Raw genomic sequence first — 23,803 nt, 5'->3', positions numbered from 1 at the left:
ATTTTCATTTATATTCCAGTTAGTTAACATACAGTTTATATTACAAACAATGTTATATTAGTTTCAGGTATACATCATAGTGACTCAACACTTCCATACAGCACCCGGTGCTCATCACAAGTGCCCTCCCTAATCCCCATCATCTATTTCACCCATCCCCCTGCCCACCTCCCCTCTGGTAACCATCAGTTTGTTCTCTATGGTGAAGCGTCTGTATCTTTTTTTTTTTTAAGTTTATTTATTTATTTTGAAAGAGAGAGACAGAGACACAGAGAGATCATGAATCTGCTGACAGCATGGAGCACGATGAGAGACTTGATCTCGTGAACTATGAAATCAGGTCCTGAGCCCAAATCAAGACTTAACTGAGCTACTCAGGTGCCCCAAGTGTCTGTTTCTTGGTTCCCAGCCCCTCTCTCTGTTTTCCCTGTGCTCATTTGTTTGGTTTCTTCTACATATGAGTTCAATTCATTTTAAATTCCAATCCTACTGATGAAGTTACTGGCTCCTCTTTCTACTTGCTTCCCTAGCTTTCTGTCAAATGCAAACTTAATAAGCGTCTTTCTAATCTATTATTCAGGCAATGGATGAAAAAATGTTGTCAGTTCTGGGCCCTAAACCAGACCATGGCCTCCTACTCATTAGTTTGTGATGTCATGTCCTAATGCAACTGGAGGATGGTGCTGCATTAGATTTGGTACTGTGACATCGTTCTATGCAATGAAGGAAAAAAAACTGAATAGAAACCTAGGTCTCACAAATGACAGTCTTCCAGCAGAAAAGAACATGTGAGTATTCAGTTAGCTCATTTTTGGAAAGTCATCAATAAATATGCAATCTGAAAAATAATTAATGAAATGATGCTTTAGTCATGATCCAGAAATATTTAAGTGTGTATTATTTATAAAGCATAATATTTGGTAATATATAATGAAAAGTTACAGAATTCCATAGTATTAAACATATAGGCTTCAAAGTCTGGTAGACCTAAGTTTGAATAGCAGCAAAGGTGTCCATTTTCTAGCCTGTGAAAAGGAATAATAGTACAGGTCTCTTAGGACAGTTGTGAAGATCAAATAAACAGATTAAACAGGATTGGTTAAGCATCGATTAGCTATCACTCAACATTCATACTGGTAACATTTGGGGAATAGAAACCTTCATATACCGCTGGCGGAATATAAATCGGCAAGACCAATTTGGACAGCTAATGGATGCTCAGCAAAGCTGAACTGGATATGGCTTATGATCTGGGAATACCATTTATAGGTATGTTATAGCTGTACATGGCTTATTCATACTCTAGAATACATATTATATCACATGCACAGATAGTGCCATGCTAGATCTAGCTCATGCTGGCTTATGAGGACCAACTGTTAAACATTCAGGAATTTTATGAGCCAATGAAACTATCTGTAGCCTGAAACTTGCTATGGTAGCAGTAGGCACACCACAGAAATTGGTAAATACTAAAAAGGTAGAGATTCTCCACTTTACCCCGCCCCACCCCACCCTCCCACCCCACCGGCCCCAGTGCTGGTTTACCAGCACACCACTGCATTAGGAATAGTTTAAATAAATGAACTAGATTTACATTTCATCAAAAAAAAAATCTCAAAAACATAGTATATAACAGATTTAAGGCAAGTCGTGAAAGGATAGGGGCAGGTTGAATGGGAATCAATTTTTCTCTGGTTTTGCTTTTCTACCTGCAGGTACCTAAATGAGAGTTTAGCCTCCTGGCCTCTCTCTGTCCACTTTCTTTCCTGGTAATTAGAAGCAACGTGTCTTATTGGTGAGTTTGGGAGAAGTTGCTGAACATGCTCTTCTCAGTGCCTTCCTGCCTCTCTCTCTGGGAGCCTGTCCGTCTGTAGGAAATACATGTTCTCAGCAACTCCCGCAAACCCTAAGGGGCACAGAGTCCAGCACATCAGACAGCAGGGGCTGGGGCCTAGAATATTTTAATTTTTTAATAAAACAGAAATATGGCAAAAGAAATTCAAAAGAAATATGGCAAAATGCTGACATTTATTAAATATTAGCATTGGCCACATGGGTATCATATTTTCTTTGATTTTTTTTTGTATGCTTGAAATATTTAAAAAATAATTATAAAAATGCCCGAAACTATAAAGGTTTGATAAATAAAAACATGTAAGTGATTAAGGGCTTTCTTTTTTCTGTCCACATTATCCCAACACTTCCTGTTAAATGTGGTAATTAATTTTTTTTTCTTTTCACCTTTATTCACCTTTGAGAGACAGAGAGAGACACAGCAGGAGTGGGGAAGGGGCAGAGAGAGAGGGAGACCCAGAATCCAAAGCAGGCACCAGGCTCTGAGCTGTCAGCACAGAGCCTGATGCGGGGCTTGAACCCATGAACAGTGAGATCATGACCTGAGCCGAAGTCAGATGCTCAACCGACTGAGCCACCCAGGCACCCCTTAAATATGGTAATTATAATCATAACTTTGTATTTGAATTTATATAAAATATTCAGTATTTAGAAGTGGCTTTAAAGTATATCGTTAGAATTTATTAAGTGCCTTGCTCAAGATGAGATATCTGGAAAGCTCTGTGTTTGGGGCTGTATGGCGTGTCTTCTGGATACAAGTTTTACGTATTTAAAATTTTTTTTTTAATGTTTTTATTTATTTTTGAGACAGAGAGGGACAGAGAATGAGCAGGGGAGGGGCACAGAGAGAGGGAGACACAGAATCTGAAGCAGGCTCCAGGCTCCGAGCTGTCAGCATAGAGCCCGACGCAGGGCTCAAACTCACAGACTGCGAGATCATGACCTGAGCTGAAGTCGGATGCTCAACTGACTGAGCCACCCAGGCGCCCCCAAGTTTTATGTTTTTTAAAGAAACTTACAGATAAACACAATTAGAATGTTATGGAGTTAGAATGTTCATTAAATCATCCTTCAGAAAAGATCAGAATTTTTAAGGAAAACAGGTGGAAAAAATAAAACCATTTAAATGAAAGCTTGATGGAATTAAGGCATATGAAAAGCAGCAACAGGCTCAGGCAGGTCATGGGAGTTTTCCTTACTCCTTCTTGACCAGATAACAGTTACCTCAAAATGCTGCATCAACTATCCTATTTTCTGTCATCTCTCCCACATTCTCTTTCTTCTCTTTGTTCTTTCCCCTTATAGAATTCAAGTCCTGTTTCCCTGCTATCAGTTCCCAGCTCTCTTGCAAATAAGAGTTCCGAGGTCTACTACCTGCCTATCCTGGGCAGTATCCATTTATATTCCCCACCTGCCATGTTTGTCTTTAATGATCCCTCACCACCACATAAACCTATCTCATTAATCCACTGACCTGAAACTTGGACAATACTTCCGTTTTCTGCACTTCAGTAACAGCTAACAGGAAAGCAGAAAACTGTCCCCAATAATAAACTCCTCATGACATTTAGAATAAAGGAATGTATAACGGTCATTACACAGCAACATTCTAAATTACTGATTAGAACTGGAAATGAAAAGGGGCGCCTGGGTGGCGCAGTCGGTTAAGCGTCTGACTTCAACCAGGTCACGATCTCGCGGTCCGTGAGTTCGAGTCCCACGTCAGGCTCTGGGCTGATGGCTCAGAGCCTGGAGCCTGTTTCCGATTCTGTGTCTCCCTCTCTCTCTGCCCCTCGCCCGTTCATGCTCTGTCTCTCTCTGTCCCAAAAATAAAAATAAAAAAAAAAAAAAACAAAAAAAACAAAAAACCAAAAAACATAGAACTGGAAATGAAAGATAAGGATTTGAGGTTAGGGTTTTTTGTGCATGTGGGTGTGTATTCTGTGTCTTAAATGTATAAGTGTTTCATAAATATATCAAGGAAGCTACATCTGATATTATTTTATTTTTTGACAAATGTCACCCCAAAATTCAATGTATTACCAATAATCCCAAGGAACTAAATAGGTTTTATACTTGTATAACTTTTTAAAAAAATTTTTAATGTTTATTTATTTTTGAGAGAGAGAGAGAGAGAGAGATACGGTGCACGAGTGGGGAAGGGGCAGAGAGAGAGGGAGACACAGAATCCGAAGCAGGCTCCAGGCTCCAAGAGCTGTCAGCACAGAACCCCAATGCAGGGTTCGAACTCACAAACCGTGAGATCATGACCTGAGCTGAAGTTGGAGGCTTAACCGACTGAGCATCCCAGGCACCCCTATATTTGTACAACTTCTTTTTAATTTTTTTAATGTTAATTTATTTTTGAAAGAGAGAGAGACAGAGCACAAGCAGGGGAAGGGCAGAGAGAGAGGGAAACACAGAATATGAAGCAGGCTCCAGGCTCTGAGCTGTCACCACAGAGCCCAACATGGGGCTTGAATCCAAGTGAGCCAAAGTCAGACACTCAACCAACTGAGCCCCTCAGGCACCCCTGTACAACTTCTAATAGCTTCTACTATTTGTCCCCAGCTTTGATGAAACTGAAATTATGTCTCTGTTTTATAATCCATTTATTAAATTTCACAAAGCATGGACTTTTTATCGAAATTTAAATTACTCTCTTTTTAAGTTTTTCTATCATTTGGAAAAAAATAAACTATTTTTAAAAGAAAGCATTTTAAAATGCTATTAGAGGTATTTCATGTTAAATATTTCTTTGTTTCCTACATAAAGCATTTTAACTGCCACTTGCCCTTTACGTAAGACATAAATATTTCCTATATAAGAGTGAGAGGTAAGTAAATTGAAAAAGGAAAAATAGTGGCACATGCACCCCAATGTTTGTAGCAGCACTATCAACAATAGCCAAATTATAGAAAGAGCCCAAATGTCCATGGACTGATGAATGGATAAATATATATATATATATATATATATATATATATACACACACATATGCATACATATACACAAATATATACACACATATATATATGTGTATATATATGAATATTACTCAGCCATCAAAAAGAATGAAATCTTGCCATTTGCAACAAAGTAGATGGAACGAGAGTGTATTATGCTAAATGAAATAAGTCAGTTAGAGGAAGACAAATAGTACATGACTTCACTCATATGTGGAATTTAAGAAAAAAAAAACAGATACACATAGGGGAAGGGAAGGAAAAATAAAAATAAGATAAAACAGAGAGGGAGGCAAACCACAAGCGGCTCTTAACTATAGAGAACAAACTGAGGGCTGCTGGAAGACAGGTGGGCAGGGGACGGGTTAAATGGGTGATGGGTATTAAGGTGGGGGGCACTTCTGGAGTGCCTTGGTGGCTGTCGGTTAAGCATCTGACTCTCGTTTTCAGCTCAGGTCATGATCTCGCGGTTTCATGAGTCTGATCCTGGCATTGGGCTCTATGCTGGCAATGCGGAGTCTTCTTGGGATTCTCTCTCTCTCTTTCCCTCTCTCTTTGCCCCTCCCCTACTCATGCTGTCTCTATCTCTCTCAAATAAATAAACTTAAAAACAAAAAGGGAGAGGGCACTTGTGATGAACAGTGTTACAGGTAAGTGATAAGTCATTAAATTCTACTCCTGAAACTAATATTACACTATACACTAACTAGAATTTAAATAAAAACTTGAAACAAAAAAAAGGAAAAAAAAACATACCATATTTGTTTATAACAGATAGAAATAAAAATAGCAAATGCATTGATGCTCAGTATCGATTAAGTTTTCATTATCATTTATATATGTGCATATAAACACATACTAAGAAATAATTTAAAAAAAACAAAAAAGTGAATACTGTCTCTGGATACTGAAATTATGAGTTATTTTTATTTACGTATAACTTTCTGATATGCAAATATGTAACTTTCTGATATGCAAATGTAACTTCTGATATGCAAATATAACTTTCTGATATGCATATATATGCAAATATATATAATATAAATTTTTTAGAAAAAAATTTTCTAAAATAAGCATAGGTTACTATTATAATACAAGATATTTTATTAATAAAAGGTAACACTGTAGTGTAAAATCCTGTTTTTGCACATCTAGTAAGTCTAGTAACATGGCCAACGTGGTGAATTTAAGGATTGAAGCTATGGACCTTAACCTGTTGCCGAATATGTATATCAAAATGTCATGATCCTCTGTTGGAAGACAAGAGATCCTATATTACGTTTTGGGAGTAAAATGAGTTGCTGATATCAATGTTTCCTATCAAGATTCAAGACAACCAGACTTTGAGATATGAAACGAAGGAAGATTTTCTTTTATGCTGCTTAAAAACAATCAGAAGAGGGGCGCCTGGGTGGCGCAGTCGGTTAAGCGTCCGACTTCAGCCAGGTCACGATCTCGCGGTCCGTGAGTTCGAGCCCCGCGTCGGGCTCTGGGCTGATGGCTCAGAGCCTGGAGCCTGTTTCCGATTCTGTGTCTCCCTCTCTCTCTGCCCCTCCCCTGTTCATGCTCTGTCTCTCTCTGTCCCAAAAATAAATAAACGCTGAAAAAAAAAAAAATTAAAAAAAAAAAAAAACAATCAGAAGAAACAGAAAATCGCTTTTTCTATATGCAAAGGTTTGGTTTTAAGGATAGACACACACACACGGACTCCTCAATGTGCACATGCACATGTATGACGTTATTGAACACTCACCAGCAGTGACTGGACTAGCAACTAGTCATGTGATCACAGGATTCTTACTCTCCAATCCTCCAAAGAAAGCAAAGTCAAATCCTGAGACAGGAGTTCTCATCCCTTCCTGGTTTACCCGGGAAGCTTACAGGTCTATTACCATTACAATAATCCCTAGGAAGTTTTCCAATTCTCATGGATAGTGACTCATTTTCGTATCAAAGCGTGGACAGTCAATCAATAAATACTCACTACTTTCCTACTACTGTGTGCCAGGCATTGATCTGGGAACTAGGGAGAGAAAACGTCTACCACAGGAGGCTGACACTCTACAAGGGGAGGCAGGCAATAAACACATAAAGAAAACAACATTTCAGACACAGATATGAGCTGAGAAGATGAAAAAAATAAGATAACGTGAGGTGTGTGAGGTGAAAGTTGTTCCTCTAAGTATAACAGTGAAGGAGTGTCTTTTGTTTTTGGGGGGGGGGTGCATGTGAGCAGGGGAGGGGCAGAGAGAAAGAGAATCATAAGCACTCCACACTCAGCATGGAGCCCAACGTGGGCTCATGACCCTGGCATCACGACCTGAGCCTAAATCAAGAGTCCGACGCTCAATCGACTGAGCCACTGAGGCACCCCAGGAGTGTCTCTTTGAAGAGGGGATATTTGACTTAGGTCTAATTATGAGAAAGAAGAATACATACGATGATCTAGGAAAGGAGTGGGAAGCAGAGGAATAGCCAGTATCTTCGATTCAGGAAAGGGTTTAGGAAGTCTGATGAATAAAAGTAAGGCCAGGGTGGCCGGGTATCAGAGAGTGATGGAAAAAATGGAAGAAAATCAAGTGACACAGGCTGGCAGGATGTTGAACAAAGAGGACATTTTAGTCTGTGGTAACAAATTTAAATTTCATTCCGGCTGCCATGGGAAGCCATTAGAGGGTTTTTAACACAGGAATGATGATATCTGACTTGTACTTCAGGAAGATAGTCTGGCTACTGTGTGCAGGATGAACTGCGGGGAGGAGGTGAGCAAGAAAGTGAGCCGAAGAGTGAGGATGATCCTTGGTTGGCTGAGGTGGAACAGATGAAGGAGGCTTGCCTTGGGGTGTAGTACTGAAGGAAGTCAAAAAAAGATGTATTCGGGGTATTTAATTGTAGGCGGAGGTGGTGAGCTGTAAGGGGGAGAAAGCAACGATCACTCTGAGGTTTATAGTCTAGGTAACACAATCGACGGTGGTGCCATTTTAAGGACATTGATAAAGCGGGGTGGGAAGTGGATTCATTTCATCAGATTGGAGTGTGTGGGAAATCACTTGTTCTAAGACTATCATGTTAATTTTAGTGTGTCGACTAGTCATCCAAGTAGAAATATAAAATATGATACATGAATCTGTAGCTCGGTGGAGAATTGTGGGAAGGGCTAGAGAGAAGAGAAAAGGTGAGTCAATAAAGTTCAGACAAAGAAGAGAATAGGGACAGAGCTTTTGGGCACTACAACATTCGAAGGTTCAGTAGGGAAAGAGTACCGACACGACACTGAGAAGGTGCAGCCACGGGGTACTAAGAAAACCAGGTTAAGTGTGGTGTCACAGCCTAAGGAAGAAAATGTTTAAAGGAGGGAGTTCTCAAGCTCTTCAGTTGCCAGATGTTGAGGGACATAAGGGGAGAGAATCGACCATGATTTTAGCAAGCAACACTGACGGCCTTGATAAGAACCATTTCAGTGGGGTGCAAGGGACAAACACTGATCGGAGTGAGAAGGGCGAACGGGAGGTAAAAAAGTAGACGTGAACATAGACAGCTCTCGCAAGGAGTTTTGTTGGAAAAGGGGGCAGAAATATAGCGGAGTAGCTGAGATACACTGGGAAACAAGGAAGCAACTATTTTAAGAGTTTTAATAGTAAGATATATCTATATTCTGATGGGAATAATCGTTTCACCCGAGAATTTAATCATAGAGGGAGAGCAGGTATTTTCAGAAGGCAAGTTTTGGAGAAGATGAGAGGCAGCGGCACTCAGAGCAAACCTGGAGGGATCATCTGGAAAGGAGCTGGGCAGCTGGTACACAGTCACTGGCCACCGGAATGAAGTCCTAAGACCAGGGTACCGGGATAGCCAGGCTGATGGGATCTGCCCGGGAAGGTGGTGCAGTGCTTACCTGACTGCATTTTTTTTCTTTTCCTGTGAAATATGAAGTGAAGTTGTCAACTTAGAATTAGGGCCGGAAAGGAAAGGTTGTGGAGTTTTAAGGATAAAGAAGATGCTATAAAATATTTGTCTCTGAGAATAGAAAAGACAACTCGCTTGGTGTAGTTTGATAAATCAGCTACCACACATATCTGGAAAGTGTTTTGTTATTCAAGCATTTTCATTATGATCGGATTCTTTTTTTTTCAAAAATTTTTTAACGTTTATTTGTTTTGAGAGAGAAAGAGTATGAGCAGGTGAGGGGCAGAGAGAGAGGGAGACACAGAATCTGAAGCAGGCTCCAGGCCCTGAACTGTCAGCAAAGAGCCGGATGCAGGGCTCGAACTCATGAACTGTGAGATCGTGACCTGAGCCAAAGTTGGACGCTTAACTGACTGAGTCACTCAGGCGCCCCTATGATTGGATTCTTAAAATGAGATGAAACGTATCCCTGTCTGACACCTGAATTTAAGGATATGTTGAGGACCGTGCCCTATAACTTATGGGGACCATGCTAACTCTGGCAGTTAGCTACTGTACTGGTCAGATTAGCCATCAAAGCACGGAGAGCATTAACACATGCTTCGGAAAGAATAGCGAGGGAAAACAGGATGTGCATCAAGGATTACAGCTGGGCTACAAATATCTCAGGAGGGTTGTTCTCATGATGCTAATGGGTAATTTTAGAAAAAGTGAGGATGATAAAGTCATTGCTTTCCTTTTCCTCGCAAGATTATCTAAGCAAGAAAATGTCATGGAGGATGAAGGAAACCAATGGGAAAGATACAACAACTCTGAATCAATAAAAATAATAGATTTCAGGCATTCAGTGCAAACAGTACCTGTACGTTGTCGGGCTGACGTTGATTTTCCGTGGTATGCTGCAGGACTCAAATTTGTTTGCCAAGGTGACGTTGTTTCCAAAAAGACAGTAACGAGGCATTTTAACGCCGACGACTCCAGCAAAAACTGACCCAGAATGTAGTCCAATCCGCATCTGAAGGCAAAAAGTAACACGGGGTCCTCACCGTCGGCAAAACGTTTCCTGCTAGTCGGTATTGTACAACTGCTGTTTATTTATTTATTTTTTTAAAAATTTTTTTTTTCAACGTTTATTTTTTTTTGGGACAGAGAGAGACAGAGCATGAACGGGGGAGGGGCAGAGAGAGAGGGAGACACAGAATCGAAACAGTCTCCAGGCTCTGAGCCATCAGCCCAGAGCCTGACGCGGGGCTCGAACTCACGGACCGCGAGATCGTGACCTGGCTGAAGTCGGACGCTCAACCGACTGCGCCACCCAGGCACCCCTATTTATTTATTTTTTAATGTTTATTTATCTTGAGAGAAAACACATGAGCACTCAGGGTAGGGGCAGAGAGAGAGAGAGAGAGGGAGAGAAAGAATCCCAAGCAGGCTCCTTGCTGTCAGTACAGAGCCTGACATGGGGCTCGATCTCATAAACCCATGAGATCACGACCTGAGCCAAAATCAAGAGTCAGACACTCAACTCCATTGACTGAGCCACCCAGGTGCCCCAAACGCTGTTTGAATGATTTTGCCTTTTGCTGTCGCTACACCATTCCTCCCTCGGCAACACCTCCTGCCAACTTCCTTCTTTTCGCATCCAATTACTAGTACGGGGGGGTGCCTGGGTGGCTCAGCCAGTTAAGCGGCCAACTCTTGATTTCGGTTCAGGTCATGATCTCAAGGTTCTTGAGTTTGAGCCCCACATCAGGCTCTGCGCTCACAGTGTGGAGCCTGCTTTGGAGCTTCTCTCTGCCCCTCCCCCACTCTCCTTTTCCCTCTCTCTCTCTCTCTCTCTCCCCGTGTCTCTTTCTCTCTCTCAAAAATAACGTTTAAAAAAATAAAAAAAAAACATTACTAGTGCAAAATCAATCACACTTCTCAACTCTTCTCCATTAAGCACCTACGTCTAAACAAGGCATCTTGCACCTGCCTTCAATGTCTGAAACACATTTCCACACATACCCATCACAGTCACCAGAGTGACAAGACAAAGGGTCTATGGGCAGTTTACGTGAACCTGTTCTGTCCATCAGGTGAGACAGACATAATTCCTGGACCCCAGGTGTTGTTTCCCAATGCGCTGTCAGAGAAGGGCAAGAGAAGCCAGCTCTTAGAAAAGAAAGAATAAAAAGAACTTTAAGACAAACACTACCCTACTGTTCAAATGACTAACAGGAAAGAAGAAAGGCACTGTGATGTTTTCATAGAAAATGACAGAGGAAGCAGAACGGGGACCGCTTAGGCCCGCATCACAGTGACTATATCAACACTGTTGTTAAACACACCCGGACGCACAGAAAACCAGAGTTGTGCCATATCTAGATATGAGGTGCAGTCCGGGAAATGTTGGCATAAAAGTTTAGGAATTCGGAAGGTTACCAGTGATTTGGAGAACAATTAAAACAGTATCTTAAACTTGCATCTTCCAGAAGATCTGAATTCTTGATGATCTTAGAGGATGCGCAAATTCTTAAATTGCTGCTACAACTCAGCAAGTTCAAGTGGGGATGTTTTATATCACAATCAGACACCGTGTTCATTATTTTCAAGTCCTATGTTTAGTTGACCATTTAAAAAAAAGTGACATTATATATGAATTTTAAACAAAGGCCAAGTACTCAACAATTTAGATGTTATTCAAGGAGACTCCAGTTTTGCCTAGTTTTGCAACAAATTTTTGGTATTTGCTAACAACGTTCTAGAATCATTTGTTCAGAAGGTGTCAAATATGAATTCTGCAAAATTTTCAAACAAAGCACCAAATTATAAATCAGGAGATCTGCATTCTCAACCAAACTTTGCTAATAACTGATGGTCTGACTTTCTGTAAGTCTCTTTATCTTCCTCTTATTATTTCCTTATCCATAAAATAGAGGACTGAATTAGTTTTACAGTCCCTTCTTTGTCAGTCTCATTTTAATCAGCAAAACTTAGACATGTTACCTCTAGCATTTTCTTCTTTATGGACAATATGGTTTTACACATCTACCAACTGATCAATATGAACAATTTTAGCATACTTCAATCAAGAAGTTTCTGCTCTTTTTGGGCACTCTTCTGGTTAAACCAGTTTCTCTCTGTGTACTTAATTATTCTAGTTTCTTCTTTAAAAATTTTTTTTCACAGATTTTATTTAAATCCAAGCCAATTAACATATAGTGTAGTAATGATTTTAAGAGCAGAATGTAGTGATTCATCACTTACTTATAACACCCACTGCTCATTCCAATAAGTGCCCTTCTTAATGCCCATCACCCATTTAGCCCATACCCCCAACCAACACCCCTCTAGGAACCCTCAGTTTGTTCTCTGTATTCGAGAGTCTCTTATGGTTTGCCTCCTTCTGTTTTTATCTTATTTTTCCTTCCCTTCCCCTATGTTCATCTGCTTTGTTTCTTAAATTCCACATATGAGTGAAATCATATGCTATTTATCTTTCTCTGACTGACTTGTTTCGCTTAGCATAATACCCTCTAGTTCCATCCACATTGTTGCAAATGGCAAGGTTTCATTCTTTTGATGGCTGAATAATATTCCGTTGTGTATATAAACCACATCTTCTTTATCCATTCGTCAGTCAATGGACACTTGGGCTCCTTCCATAATTTGGCTATTGTTAAAAGTGCTGCTATAAACATTGGGGTTCATGTGCCCCTTCGAATCAGCATTTTTGTATCCTTTGGATAAATACCCCGTTCCTCCCATGCTGCTCTCCCTCCCTCTCTCCCCTTCTCCAGTTCTGAATTTCCCTCTTAACTCCACAGCTTTCTTATCAGGGAACTTTTCAAATTCACAAGCAAATTCACAAATTCATTTCAAATTCACAAGTAAATGATCCCAAATTTAAGATGCATATCAAGCCCTGACTGGAAACCTGTTGGGGGCATCTTCCATTTGGGGACCACTTTTGATGCAGCCCACGTCCCATCATGGACATCTGGGAACAGGAAGGGGGTTAACAGGAGTCTGTTTCCATGTTCACTTTGCACTCACTAACTTTCCCTGCCACATTCAGCGCTCTGGCTTCTATCAACACTCCACCTGCAGTTTTCTAAGCCAGAGTTGAGGGGTGTCAGTAAGGAAATCAACAGCGATAGAGGATTTATACACATGGCATGTTGGAGAAACACACAGAGCTTGAGGGGAAAAAAGGAAATATTTCCTATTCTTTCACTCTGATTCTAATCCATGGGGTGGCAGGGCAAGGAGGAGAAAAGGGCTGGGCTCAGACATATGGCTTCTATTACGAAGAGCACCAAGACTATGTTTTTGTATTTTGCATTTTTCTTTCTTTTCTCTATATCTTATAGCATGCCAGATAGGATTCTGTACGATTTCAAAGGCCCATTTCTGAAGGTCATCAGTTAAGGACCGTCCAATAAAAATTAAGTGGCAGATTCAATGTAAGTAGGACAAATAAAGGTAATCTTCTTGTGTTCTATTAAACCAATGCCTAGCATGGTAATTTTAGGTTCTCATCTGCAGTAAGACATTATTCTGAGATAATTTAGACATTTCAGAGTGTCACGGGCTTTGGAAAATATTGGTGGATTAGCGGTCGATTTTCGTTGTAGTGTAACGGCCTCCCCTGCAGGGACTGGAAAACCAAAAATTACACTTTCCCAACGCCCTTGCATTTTCTAGGCGCACTGAGGTTTGGTGAATCTGATACACTCACAAGAGGTCTGGAAGCCAGAATTTCTGCTGCGACGGCCTCCAAGTGCAAGCACAACTGTGGACGTCTTTATTCTGTGGACGTCATTCATTCTGTGAGGGTCGTGATGCAGAATTTCCACGTTACTGATTCAAATTATAGTAAGTGCAGTTTTGTTCTGCAGCCAATAATGGAGGCAGCAGCTTTCTGAACACAGCAGTTTCCTGACTGTGGCTGTGGAGGTATGGTGCTGGAGCCAGGTTCTTGATCCTGGGAAAAACAATGGTTTCTAAAGTGCCGCTTTGGGAGCCATTTTGTGAAGGTTGAATGTATAGATGGCTTCTTTAGCTCTCTCGATAGTTCTGTAAGCCACTCGATACCCCCGAGTACATTCCTTCTCGCTTCCACAAGTTAGAGATTTTGCTCTCCGTCAACCCTGAGGGATGCACTATTCTTTGGGTAACTAAAAAGCATTCACTCTCTGTTGACACTTCCCGGACAATATCTATCTGCCTTACCTTGATAGGTTCTCCGTGGGGAGACATAACTTCATCAGACAGCTCCATCATCTTCAGGGCCATCAGTGCTATCTGAACAGCATGGGTATCACTTTCTTTGTGTAATCCCCCAGCCACACAATATGCATCGCCAATGGTCTCCACCTACAGAGGACAGATATTCCATATTACGAGTTCAGAAAGAGTTAGAGTGCACATCAGAGAGCAGAAAATCTCAGCGTTTGGGTCCTATAGGAAATCAGAGTAAATCGGATACACTCAGCAATGGCTTTCCCTTTCGGGAAATTCATAAAGTTTAGATGCCTTATATCAGGCACTGCTCCGAAGGGCAGTGGGGTCCTGCGAGCCCAACGTTAGGAGGTGGCTTCTACTTCCAGACTTGCTGCTGAGTCAATACATCCATCAACTCACTTTTTTCCCCCTCACCATGTAAAATGGCTCTTTAGAGGCAAGTGATGCTATGTAAATGCTATTTTGGGTTATAACAGAGATAAAGATCATTGGAATCACTTGCTGACTTTATATCCTTTTAGCCTGAAGTATTTTGAACAGTCACCACTCAATCAGTGTCATATGAATTTAGTAAGAATGTGCCACATAAAACTGAGACATTTTAGCTCTTCTAAAGGATTTGGAGGTTCTCATAGCAACTCTAAGTGTCTACATGAATATTAATCACAAAGTACAGAAACCGAGAAAGATGTCAAATAACGGTGCTTGGAAGGCTACTGAAAATTAAGCCGTTTGATAAATTCCGAGTATTAGCATTGTCATCGCTGTTGTTGTAAGAAGTGATTTTTATGTCTGTGATGCTGATGACAAAGCTACCGGTTAATTTAAATCTACAAACAATCCACCCAATTAAAAAAAATTTTTTTTCCAACGTTTTTATTTATTTTTGGGACAGAGAGAGACAGAGCATGAACGGGGGAGGGGCAGAGAGAGAGGGAGACACAGAATCGGAACCAGGCTCCAGGCTCTGAGCCATCAGCCCAGAACCCGACGAGGGGCTCGAACTCACGGACCGCAAGATCGTGACCTGGCTGAAGTCGGACGCTTAACAGACTGCGCCACCCAGGCGCCCCTCACCCAATTTTAATCATTGCATTTTCTCCTCTAAATATTTATGATAGCTTATCAGATCATATCATTCCTCTTCTCCAAACCCTCCAATATGGAGGGATGGAGATGAGAGAAAAAAAAAAAAGGGAGACTAATCTTCAGTGATTCTCCATCTCCTCAGAATAAATGTTGAAACTGTTATAACACCTCCAAAGTTCTACTTCCAGACTTGCTGCTGAGTCAATACATCCATCAACTCACTTTTTTCCCCCTCACCATGTAAAATGGCTCTATGTATAACTAACTTTTCTGCGAAGCTCTGACTTTATTTCCTAATCCTCTCCCTTGCTCACTTTGTCTCAGTGCCATTGGCCTCATGTTAGCCCTCAAACATACCAAACATATTCCTGCTTGCTATTCCTTTGCCTGCAGATACTCACTTGGCATGTCCCTCATTTCCTTCAGTGCCTGCTAAACCATCACCATCTGAGAAATGCCTGTCCCAACTGCCTTCTATAAAGTAGCAATCACCCCTTAGCTTCTGTACTTCTCCTCCTTTAACTTTATCCAGAATATTACACCAATTGGAATACTATAAAATATACTCATTTGTTTATTGTCTGTCTTTCCCCCGTAGAATATTAGCTCTCTGAGTTTGTCCGTTTTATTAACTCCTGAATTACCAGCACCCAGATATCTGCTAATGAATGAACCAGGCAGTAGTGCCTCTTATAAGATTTTCCTCAGTGAATACATGAGAAGTGCCTAAAATAATGTCTAACATATCTCCGGTGCTCAGTACGTGTCACTAACCAGATGAAGCGGTGCCCTCACTCCTTGGTGTTCGATGCCTACTCTCTATGCTATTATAGCACCTTGTCCACGTGTGTTTGGGTTCGGGCATTCACCAGGTCATAGAGATCGGGCATCGGTCAGTCCCACCCTCCTTTCCTTCCACATATGAGATATTCTTACTCATGCTGGCCAATGCTGGATGGCAGGAAATATTTGCTAAAACAACCAATAAATGAATACTGAATCAACTGAAAAATGGACAAAAGGCTGAAGGACAATAAGCAAATGAAATTAAATAAAGTCCTGAAACAAACAGGTCCTGGAAAAGAAAAGTTCAACTATTCCTTGGAAGCCATCACACGCACAGGTGAGCGTGTGATGATACATTCTGTGTATCTTACATTTATCTCATGGTTAAGACCCTTCCTGATGTCTTCACCGCTGCCTTCAGATATTTTCATGCAAAATCAGAAGTGAAGAGAAGGTGGAAATAAGGGCAGAGCAGATGGTTCCCTATCTAGCTTGGGTTGTGGTTGGATTAACCAGGGAACTCTGTGGCTACTATCCTTGGAGCAAGGAGCACAGATCCTGAAAACTTGATTGGAATAACCACAGTGTTTCAGTTTCACCAGTTCGAAATTTGTAGAAAAGGTGGAATAACCACAGTGTTTCAGTTTCAACAATTCGAAATCTGTAGAAAAGGGCTGCTACTCCTGCAAGCAATCACAGCAGTTGCAAAGGAGACCAAGAATTTCTTCTCACAGTTTCGAGAGGAGACAATATCAAGATAGAAACTGTCTACAAACAAATACAGTCAATTCCACAAGAGGCCGTCAAGCTTAACCTAACTGAAGCCAATTATTTTATCTGTAATTATACATGGATCTCTTTTTTTTCCCAAGGGAATCATGGTTCAGTCTGGAATTTCCTGCTAGATATTTTAAAAAGGAAGGCTTTACTTCTCGCCATCTAGATTGGAACAAAGCAGAAGCTTATGTATTTCCACAAATGGTATTTGTTTTCTCCTCAATAACTGTATTTATTTCTTGTCGGGCAAAGTTCTGAAATGCCAGGTTGTTACGCGGGAAACTAAAAGGTGAGTCAAGCCACACAAACGGGAAGGAAGATTCTTAATGCCAATAGCTAAAATAATGCAAAATACTTTAAATTAGTAAAAATATGTTTTAATTCTAAAAACACGGAACCCCAAATCACTTTATTAGTTCTCTTATTGCTAATACAGTTACATTTTAAAAACTTTTGGGGCGCCTGGGTGGCTTGGTCGGTTAAGCGTCTGACTTCGGCTCAGGTCATGATCTCACGGTCCGTGAGTTCGAGCCCCGCGTTGGGCTCTGTGCTGACAGCTCAGAGCCTGGAGCCTGCTTCGGATTCTGTGTCTCCCTCTCTCTCTGCCCCTCCCCTGTTCATGCTCTGTCTCTGTCTCAAAAACAAATAAACGTTAAAAAAATTTTTTTTTAAAGTTTATTACACATTAGGGATAATTACTGTGCCTCCCTGTGCCTAGAGTGATGCGTGGTAAGCACTCAAGAACTCCTGCTGCATCGTGGATAACCGATGTTATTTTCCATAATCTTTAGAACAGTCTTCTTCATGAAGATAATGGGACATAATGTATGTTATTCATGCGTATAAACTCTGTAGGCGGATATCACTTTCTCTGTGTTAGAAATGGGAAAGGCTACTTGACTTTCTCAGCTTACAAGGCAAGTAGAGAACAAGATTTGAAGACAGACTCTCTACTTCAGAGACATCTCTGCCCTTGGTCTCTTCAATAATGCCTTAAGTAGGGTTTTTTTTCCGCTCCTAATCAGCCATGCAAACTATCATGTTAACTCTGTATTTAGTTAATCTATTTATTTCTTTAAGTTTGTGTATTTATTTTGAGAAAGAAAAAGGTTGGGGGGGGGAAGCATGCACAGTGGGGGAAGGGTAGGGAGAGAGGGAGAGAGAGAATCCCAAGCAGGCTCCGTGCCGTTAGGATAGAGTCCGAAGCGGGGTGAGTTAATCTATTTAAAGATCATATAATATTCATGTTTCTTCTATACTTTTATTTTTACAAACGATAAATCTTCCCCATACAAGTCATATTTAAGAATCATCTCTCGCCTAATAACTCAGTTGCCACAGTCTAGTACCAGGTTCACTGATTCTTTTTTTTTTTTATTTTTTTTTTAACGTTTATTTATTTTTGAGACAGAGACAAAGCATGAATGGGGGAGGGTCAGAGAGAGGGAGACACAGAATCTGAAACAGGCTTCAGGCTCTGAGCGGTCAGCACAGAGCCCGACGCGGGGCTCGAACTCACGGACCGCGAGATCATGACCTGAGTCGAAGTCGGACGCTTAACCGACCGAGCCACCCAGGCGCCCCAGGTTCACTGATTCTTAAACTGTACCTGCTCAGGGGTCCTATACCCCATCCTCCACTCAGTCAATCACCCCTACATTCTGTGCCTCTTATCTGAGAAGACAATGTGTCAGTCCTTTCGTGGAATAATGATCTCTGTTTCTGAGCAGATTCAGAGCTATTTCTGGCTGGAGAACACCCACATGATTAATGCACAATGCCGGCTCCCAGGGTGCGGCTTGTGTAGCCCTGCAGAGAAAGCCCTTTGTCTGCCTTGTAACTCGAGACCTGGTTGCAGAGCTTTTTTTTCAGTGACTTTTGCCTGTAAAACGGGCCTAGCGCTCCTCCACCCCTACCTTGTAGACATCCAGCTCTCCGCACTGCCGGTCAAAGCGAGTGTAGAGTGCATTGAGCATGGTGATAACCTGCAGCGGAGAGCACTGGGAGCAGATGGCGGTGAACCCAACGATGTCTGAGAAGAGCATGGTGACATCACTGAACTTCTTGGCTTGCACGACTTGCCCTTGCCACAGCTGCTGTGCAACCTCGCAGGGAAATATGGAGCACAGGAGATCCACGGTCTTCTTCTTCTCCTCTTCCAGGGCTTGGTGGGCCTGCTCAAGGGTGGCCTTCAGCTTGCCCAGCCTCTTCTTCAGGCCGTCCTGTGCCCTGGCCTGCTCCCCTATCAGCACCACATCCCTCAGTGCATTGTGAATCGGGATGTCTGAGAGGTAGAGCCCTCGTCCCGTAAAATCTTCTAATCGGTCCACACAGGGTGAGCCCAAGAACAAGACTGCACTGGATTCAACAATGTAGATCATCTGGCCTTTGAGGTCCATCACCTGTGAAGCAAAGGCAAAGCCAACTCTCATAGTTTATCCAAGTTTTCAACACCTTTCTGAGACAAAAGGAAAGGCATTAGATACAGCGACACTCCCTTTGCATTTAAACTTGATTGCTACCACTTGCAGAGAAGGAACAATATGCTTTCTATACTTCTCATTTACTGTGCGTCCTAAAATGCATGCAGACATTTGAAGAACAGATAGACTGGAGAAACTCTACACAGAGATCATGATTTCCAATAAGCAGTGCAAAAAATTCTTGCCTCAAGGCGTTCTCACTAGGGGGAATGCTGATGCTTTTGCTATTATATTCCTTTGATAGTAGCAGATTGCGTGAAGGATTGTACCAAGGAAGCCTTGAGAGAGCTGAGGCTTTAGGTGATCATCCTGGGACACCAGATTTACTTTATGAGGGTGAACAAATATGTATATGTGTGTTCACTGCAGCAAAGAGTCCAAATCAACACAAATGTCCTCCGATAGGACTGGCTAAATAAAGTAGAGGATAACCATACAATGGGATTCTATGTGGCCATTGTGAAAGTGAAATAGACCAATACCTCCTGACATGGAAGAATGCCCCAAATATTGTTTAGCGAGAAAAAGGAAGTGGCAAGTAGGATTTTGTTTTGATCTATCCCGAAAATGTATATAATTAACGTCTTTGATTTTTTTGCTGCAATGAACGTCTTTAAGTATTACCTATTTTGAACATCTACCGGCATTATTTTTTATGATAAAAAGTAGTAAAACTGTTTTCACTTTGGGAAAAAAAATGCACAACTCCTGGAATTGTGCATGTTTCAAAGTGATATCCATCATAAGCCTGACTGTTGGCTTTACTTACGTACCCTCAACTATGATTTTGCAAACTCTTTCCTTAGACTAAATGCTTACCAAAGTTCTCTACCATCAGAACAACCCTCCCAACATTCCTCTAACAATTAAAAAAGTTAGTGATCCTCCATGTCTATTTTTTTTTAATTTTTTTTTTAACGTTTATTTATTTTTGAGACAGAGAGAGACAGAGCACTAACGGGGGAGGGTCAGAGAGAGAGGGACACACAGAATCTGAAACAGGCTCCAGGCTCTGAGCAGTCAGCACAGAGCCCGACGCGGGGCTCGAACTCACACACCGCGAGATCGTGACCTGAGCCGAAGTCGGACGCTTAACCGACTGAGCCACCCAGGCGCCCCTCTCCATGTCTATTAAATATTGATTAAAAAACCCATTTAGTCACCTCCAATTAGAAACAAGTAGGTTTTGTGTGTTTGTTGTAGAATAATGCTTCCTATTACCCCAAACTGTCAGCTATTTGGTGATAACTGAAAACATATGTTTAAATACATATTTATCTAGTTTGGTTTATAAAATACTCTGAAAGGATTTTAAAAGGTACACTGCATTCAATAAATGTTTGTGAAGTAATAAATCAAGTAAGCAAGCCAATGATTGCAAAAAGGATTTTGCTTTAAATTGATCTCAGCCTTAAAATTATGTCAGACTTGCCTTAAACATAAATGTTTTATCAACACATTTGAAGTGATGCATATGTTTTTACCTTTTTGATTCTAGTCCTTAAACAAGAAGTGACTTATTTCATATTCAAAACACTATTCCGTTCTCCTTACCCTGGAAGATTTCTTCACAGAGTTGTCCCACCTCCTCACTCGGACCACAAACTGCATGTTCAACATGGTCAGGATTCCACTGAACGTTTGCTTGATTTTTGGAGTCAGAATTTCAAAGTACTCTTCAAAATTAGGCTTTCCTTGAAAGTCTCTCCTGTTCATCAGCCTTCTAATGCCATTGCCAAACTGCAGAATTGTCATGTCTTTGTCGAACATGAAATGAAAAGGAAAGGTCTTGCAGAAGAGGGAAGCAGGAATCACCAGCGAGGACTGGGGCTTGCCCGGGGACAGGGATGGCTTGGTGCTTTTGACGTGAAGCGAGTATAACAAATAGGGCTGATTAACGAACTCGCTGCCTTCAGTACGGAAGCAGGGAGGCATCAGTGACACATCCACTTCGGTTTCGTACAAAATGTGAGCAGCTGCCTTAATGATGCCAGGAAGAATCAGAGACGTGATTCTTTTAGGGAAAAAATAGTAAACATTTAAGAAATTGTGATCTTTATCCAGGCATAGAATGGAAGCGTCCTCGAACCTGCCTCTCTTTTCTGCCTCTTGGCAGTGGCTGCTCTGTTTCAGAAGGGTGCTGAAGCTATTTAAAAAATCTTTGAGGGTTCCTCCAACCACACCTAAGATGTGTTCATCTTCCTCATAACATATTTTAAAAAGCTCTTCGCCCAGAGATTCTTTGATGATTTCTGCTGGAACTCCTGAAAGTAAATAATACATTTTTTGCCATATCAAACAGATCCTCTTGGAAGAGCTGTACCATTACTACTGTTTTTAACATTGTTTGATGATTTAGTTCCCTTTAAGTCTGGTAACAAGAGTTCCAACCAAAATTAACCACCTATATTCAAATTATCTACATGGATTAGTTTCTAAAATCCTGGTAGCTCCAAATAAAAACTTCCCACTCAGTTAATTATACAAGAATGATCAGTTAAGTCTAACACATAATTTTAAATCTCCCTTAAGAGACGGTTCTTACAAAAGAACACCTAGAATTTACAGAATCAAGTTCATTTCAGAAAAAGCTCTCCCACCTTTCTGTTAATGGCAAAAACAGTATGTCTTGATGAAGGGGGTACTGTCCCACCTGGAGGGCCCCCAGAAGTAGGAACATCAGAGAGGAATTTAAAATCACTGCTCATGAAACTCAATTTGTCGTTTTTCTCTAGATGTGACAGAAAGTAATTGTTTTTGTTTTGTTTTGTTTTCTTTTTTAGCAAAACAGCATTCTTGTTGTTTAGTGTTACCTGGAAGAATATGTGTTTGGAATATATTTACTTCCTGTAACTTCTCCTTCCGCAATCTCTTATTTTTTAAATTCTGTGTGTCATTTTTTTTTTTTTCTCCTCTGTAGCTGCAAAGACAATAATGCCCTTTCACAGCACCGTTGTGATGTGTTGGGACTGTGTTTAGAATACTGCCTGGCTCCCAGGAAGGGCTCAGGATGTTTGCCATCACCATCATCATCCTTCAATTCTTAATACCTTGTACCTTCAGAAAGATTTAACCCGTTACTCCATGCACTCCAATTTTGAAAAGGCCAGTATGACACAGTTACTCGTCTACTTGTTTTCCTCAAACTCGTTAATACGAGAACTCTGTTAATCCTTTTTCCCACGATTGTTTCCAACCTTTAAACAAAATTCTTTATTTTAGTTTGTTGAGTAAAATTTCTCATGTACAAATGAGGAATACTTAGTTTAAGTTCAAGGCCAAAGCATGTAAATGTCTATGAGTCAGCTTCCCATGCAGCCTTATCTCCTTCTCAACAGACACACATAAAGAAGAGGAAACGTTTTAGGTCAAACAAAAATACACAATTATTCTTTAAGTTAACACAATACATAATATTGAACACTTCATACTGGAAATCACCTTTCAGGTGAAAATATTAGTTCTACAGGTAAATATTTTCTACTAATAGAAAATATTAATTTATAGGTAAAATATTAGTTCTGTATGTATAATTACTCCTTCATTACATATACTTAAACAATTCTATTACCTGCTGCAATTGCTTGGTCTGTAATTATTTTTTCAAAGTCTTCTCTTTCCAAAGATTTCCTGAAAATATGTCAACATCTTAAATTATAAACTGAAAATTGGATGTTACAACTTCAGATTATAACATACAAACATGACGATGGGAAATAATTTAAACTACCTTTTCTGCAGAGGTGAATTGTGACTGTTGAATTTACAGGAAAGGAGCCAACCCAAACAATGTTGGAAAACCCCAAACTATACCTGATTTGAAGTGTTTCATCATCTTCTGAAGCATATTTACCTTTTAACTTAACTTTACCTAGGCTAATACTGTGGGTGTTTACACTGGCAGGGAACCAACCAGAAGTATGAAGTGGCCACGTAGGGGATGGTAATAAATCAGCCAAGGGGTCGTCTGATAACACAACCAAAAAGAAAAAATTACATACTGATGGATTTCACTTTTTAAGTATCACCATCTTTTTTCCAAAGCAAATACGTAGCATGTCTTGCTTCTGAGTTTAAGGTTCTATACATTTAACTCTCAGGCATTATTACACTTAACTATCCACATATAAAAATTAGTAACTAAAGAAATCTATTCTTCATTCAATTACTGCATTCAGTTTTATCACATAGAGGTTGATAATATCATAGCATACATTTTTTTTTAATTTTTTTTTATATATATGAAATTTATTGACAAATTGGTTTCCATACAACACCCAGTGTCATAGCATACATTTTGAATGACAAAAAGTTTTGGCAATTTCAACTGGATAACTTATTGATTTATGTTTGCCTAATTGTTTTTTTGTGATTTCTGATAGTGACTGATTTCTGACCAAGTTGGCCAAACTACTAACAAATTTTAAAAGACACCCAAAGTTCTATTTGTACTTCAATTTGCCATTAGATAAGCCAAGTTTACAGACAGGCAAAAATCTAAATAGTAGACAGATTCCAATAAAACACAAAACATGCAGAAAAGTTTCCAAAGGATATATTTTCAAGAAGGAAAACTGCTCAGTCCATTACTTTATCACACAAAGGTACATTGCTTTTAACTGTTTAAAATGTTATAGAGAGGGGCGCCTGGGTGGCGCAGTCGGTTAAGCGTCCGACTTCAGCCAGGTCACGATCTCAAGGTCCGTGAGT

The 23,803-nt window shown here is 40.5% G+C and overlaps 1 protein-coding gene across 10 annotated transcripts in view; it reads right to left on the bottom strand.

The window, feature by feature from the left end:
* GUCY1A1 (guanylate cyclase 1 soluble subunit alpha 1) overlaps positions 1-23,803 on the bottom strand; it is a 62,776-nt gene that overhangs the window by 2,088 nt on the left and 36,885 nt on the right. For 8 of the 10 annotated variants that reach the window (XM_047090681.1, XM_047090683.1, XM_047090682.1 and 5 more), the window contains 5 exons: positions 22,665-22,723; positions 20,648-21,357; positions 18,527-19,012; positions 13,947-14,090; positions 9,590-9,744 (listed from right to left, as the gene is read on the bottom strand). In XM_047090681.1, the coding sequence (XP_046946637.1) occupies positions 9,590-9,744; positions 13,947-14,090; positions 18,527-19,012; positions 20,648-21,357; positions 22,665-22,723 (1,554 nt within the window). Of the gene's footprint in view, positions 1-9,588; positions 9,745-13,452; positions 13,699-13,946; positions 14,091-18,526; positions 19,013-20,647; positions 21,358-22,664; positions 22,724-23,803 lie in introns of those variants that run through there. The other 2 variants (XR_006964248.1, XM_047090690.1) reach the window with 2 other exon arrangements.

This window comes from Lynx rufus, unplaced genomic scaffold, assembly GCF_022079265.1.
Source record: "Lynx rufus isolate CCGP_SWC_20201006 ecotype Redwood Valley unplaced genomic scaffold, mLynRuf1.p SCAF_3, whole genome shotgun sequence".
Classification (NCBI taxonomy): Eukaryota; Metazoa; Chordata; class Mammalia; order Carnivora; family Felidae; genus Lynx; species Lynx rufus.
This window is presented reverse-complemented; position numbering and strand designations above follow the sequence as displayed.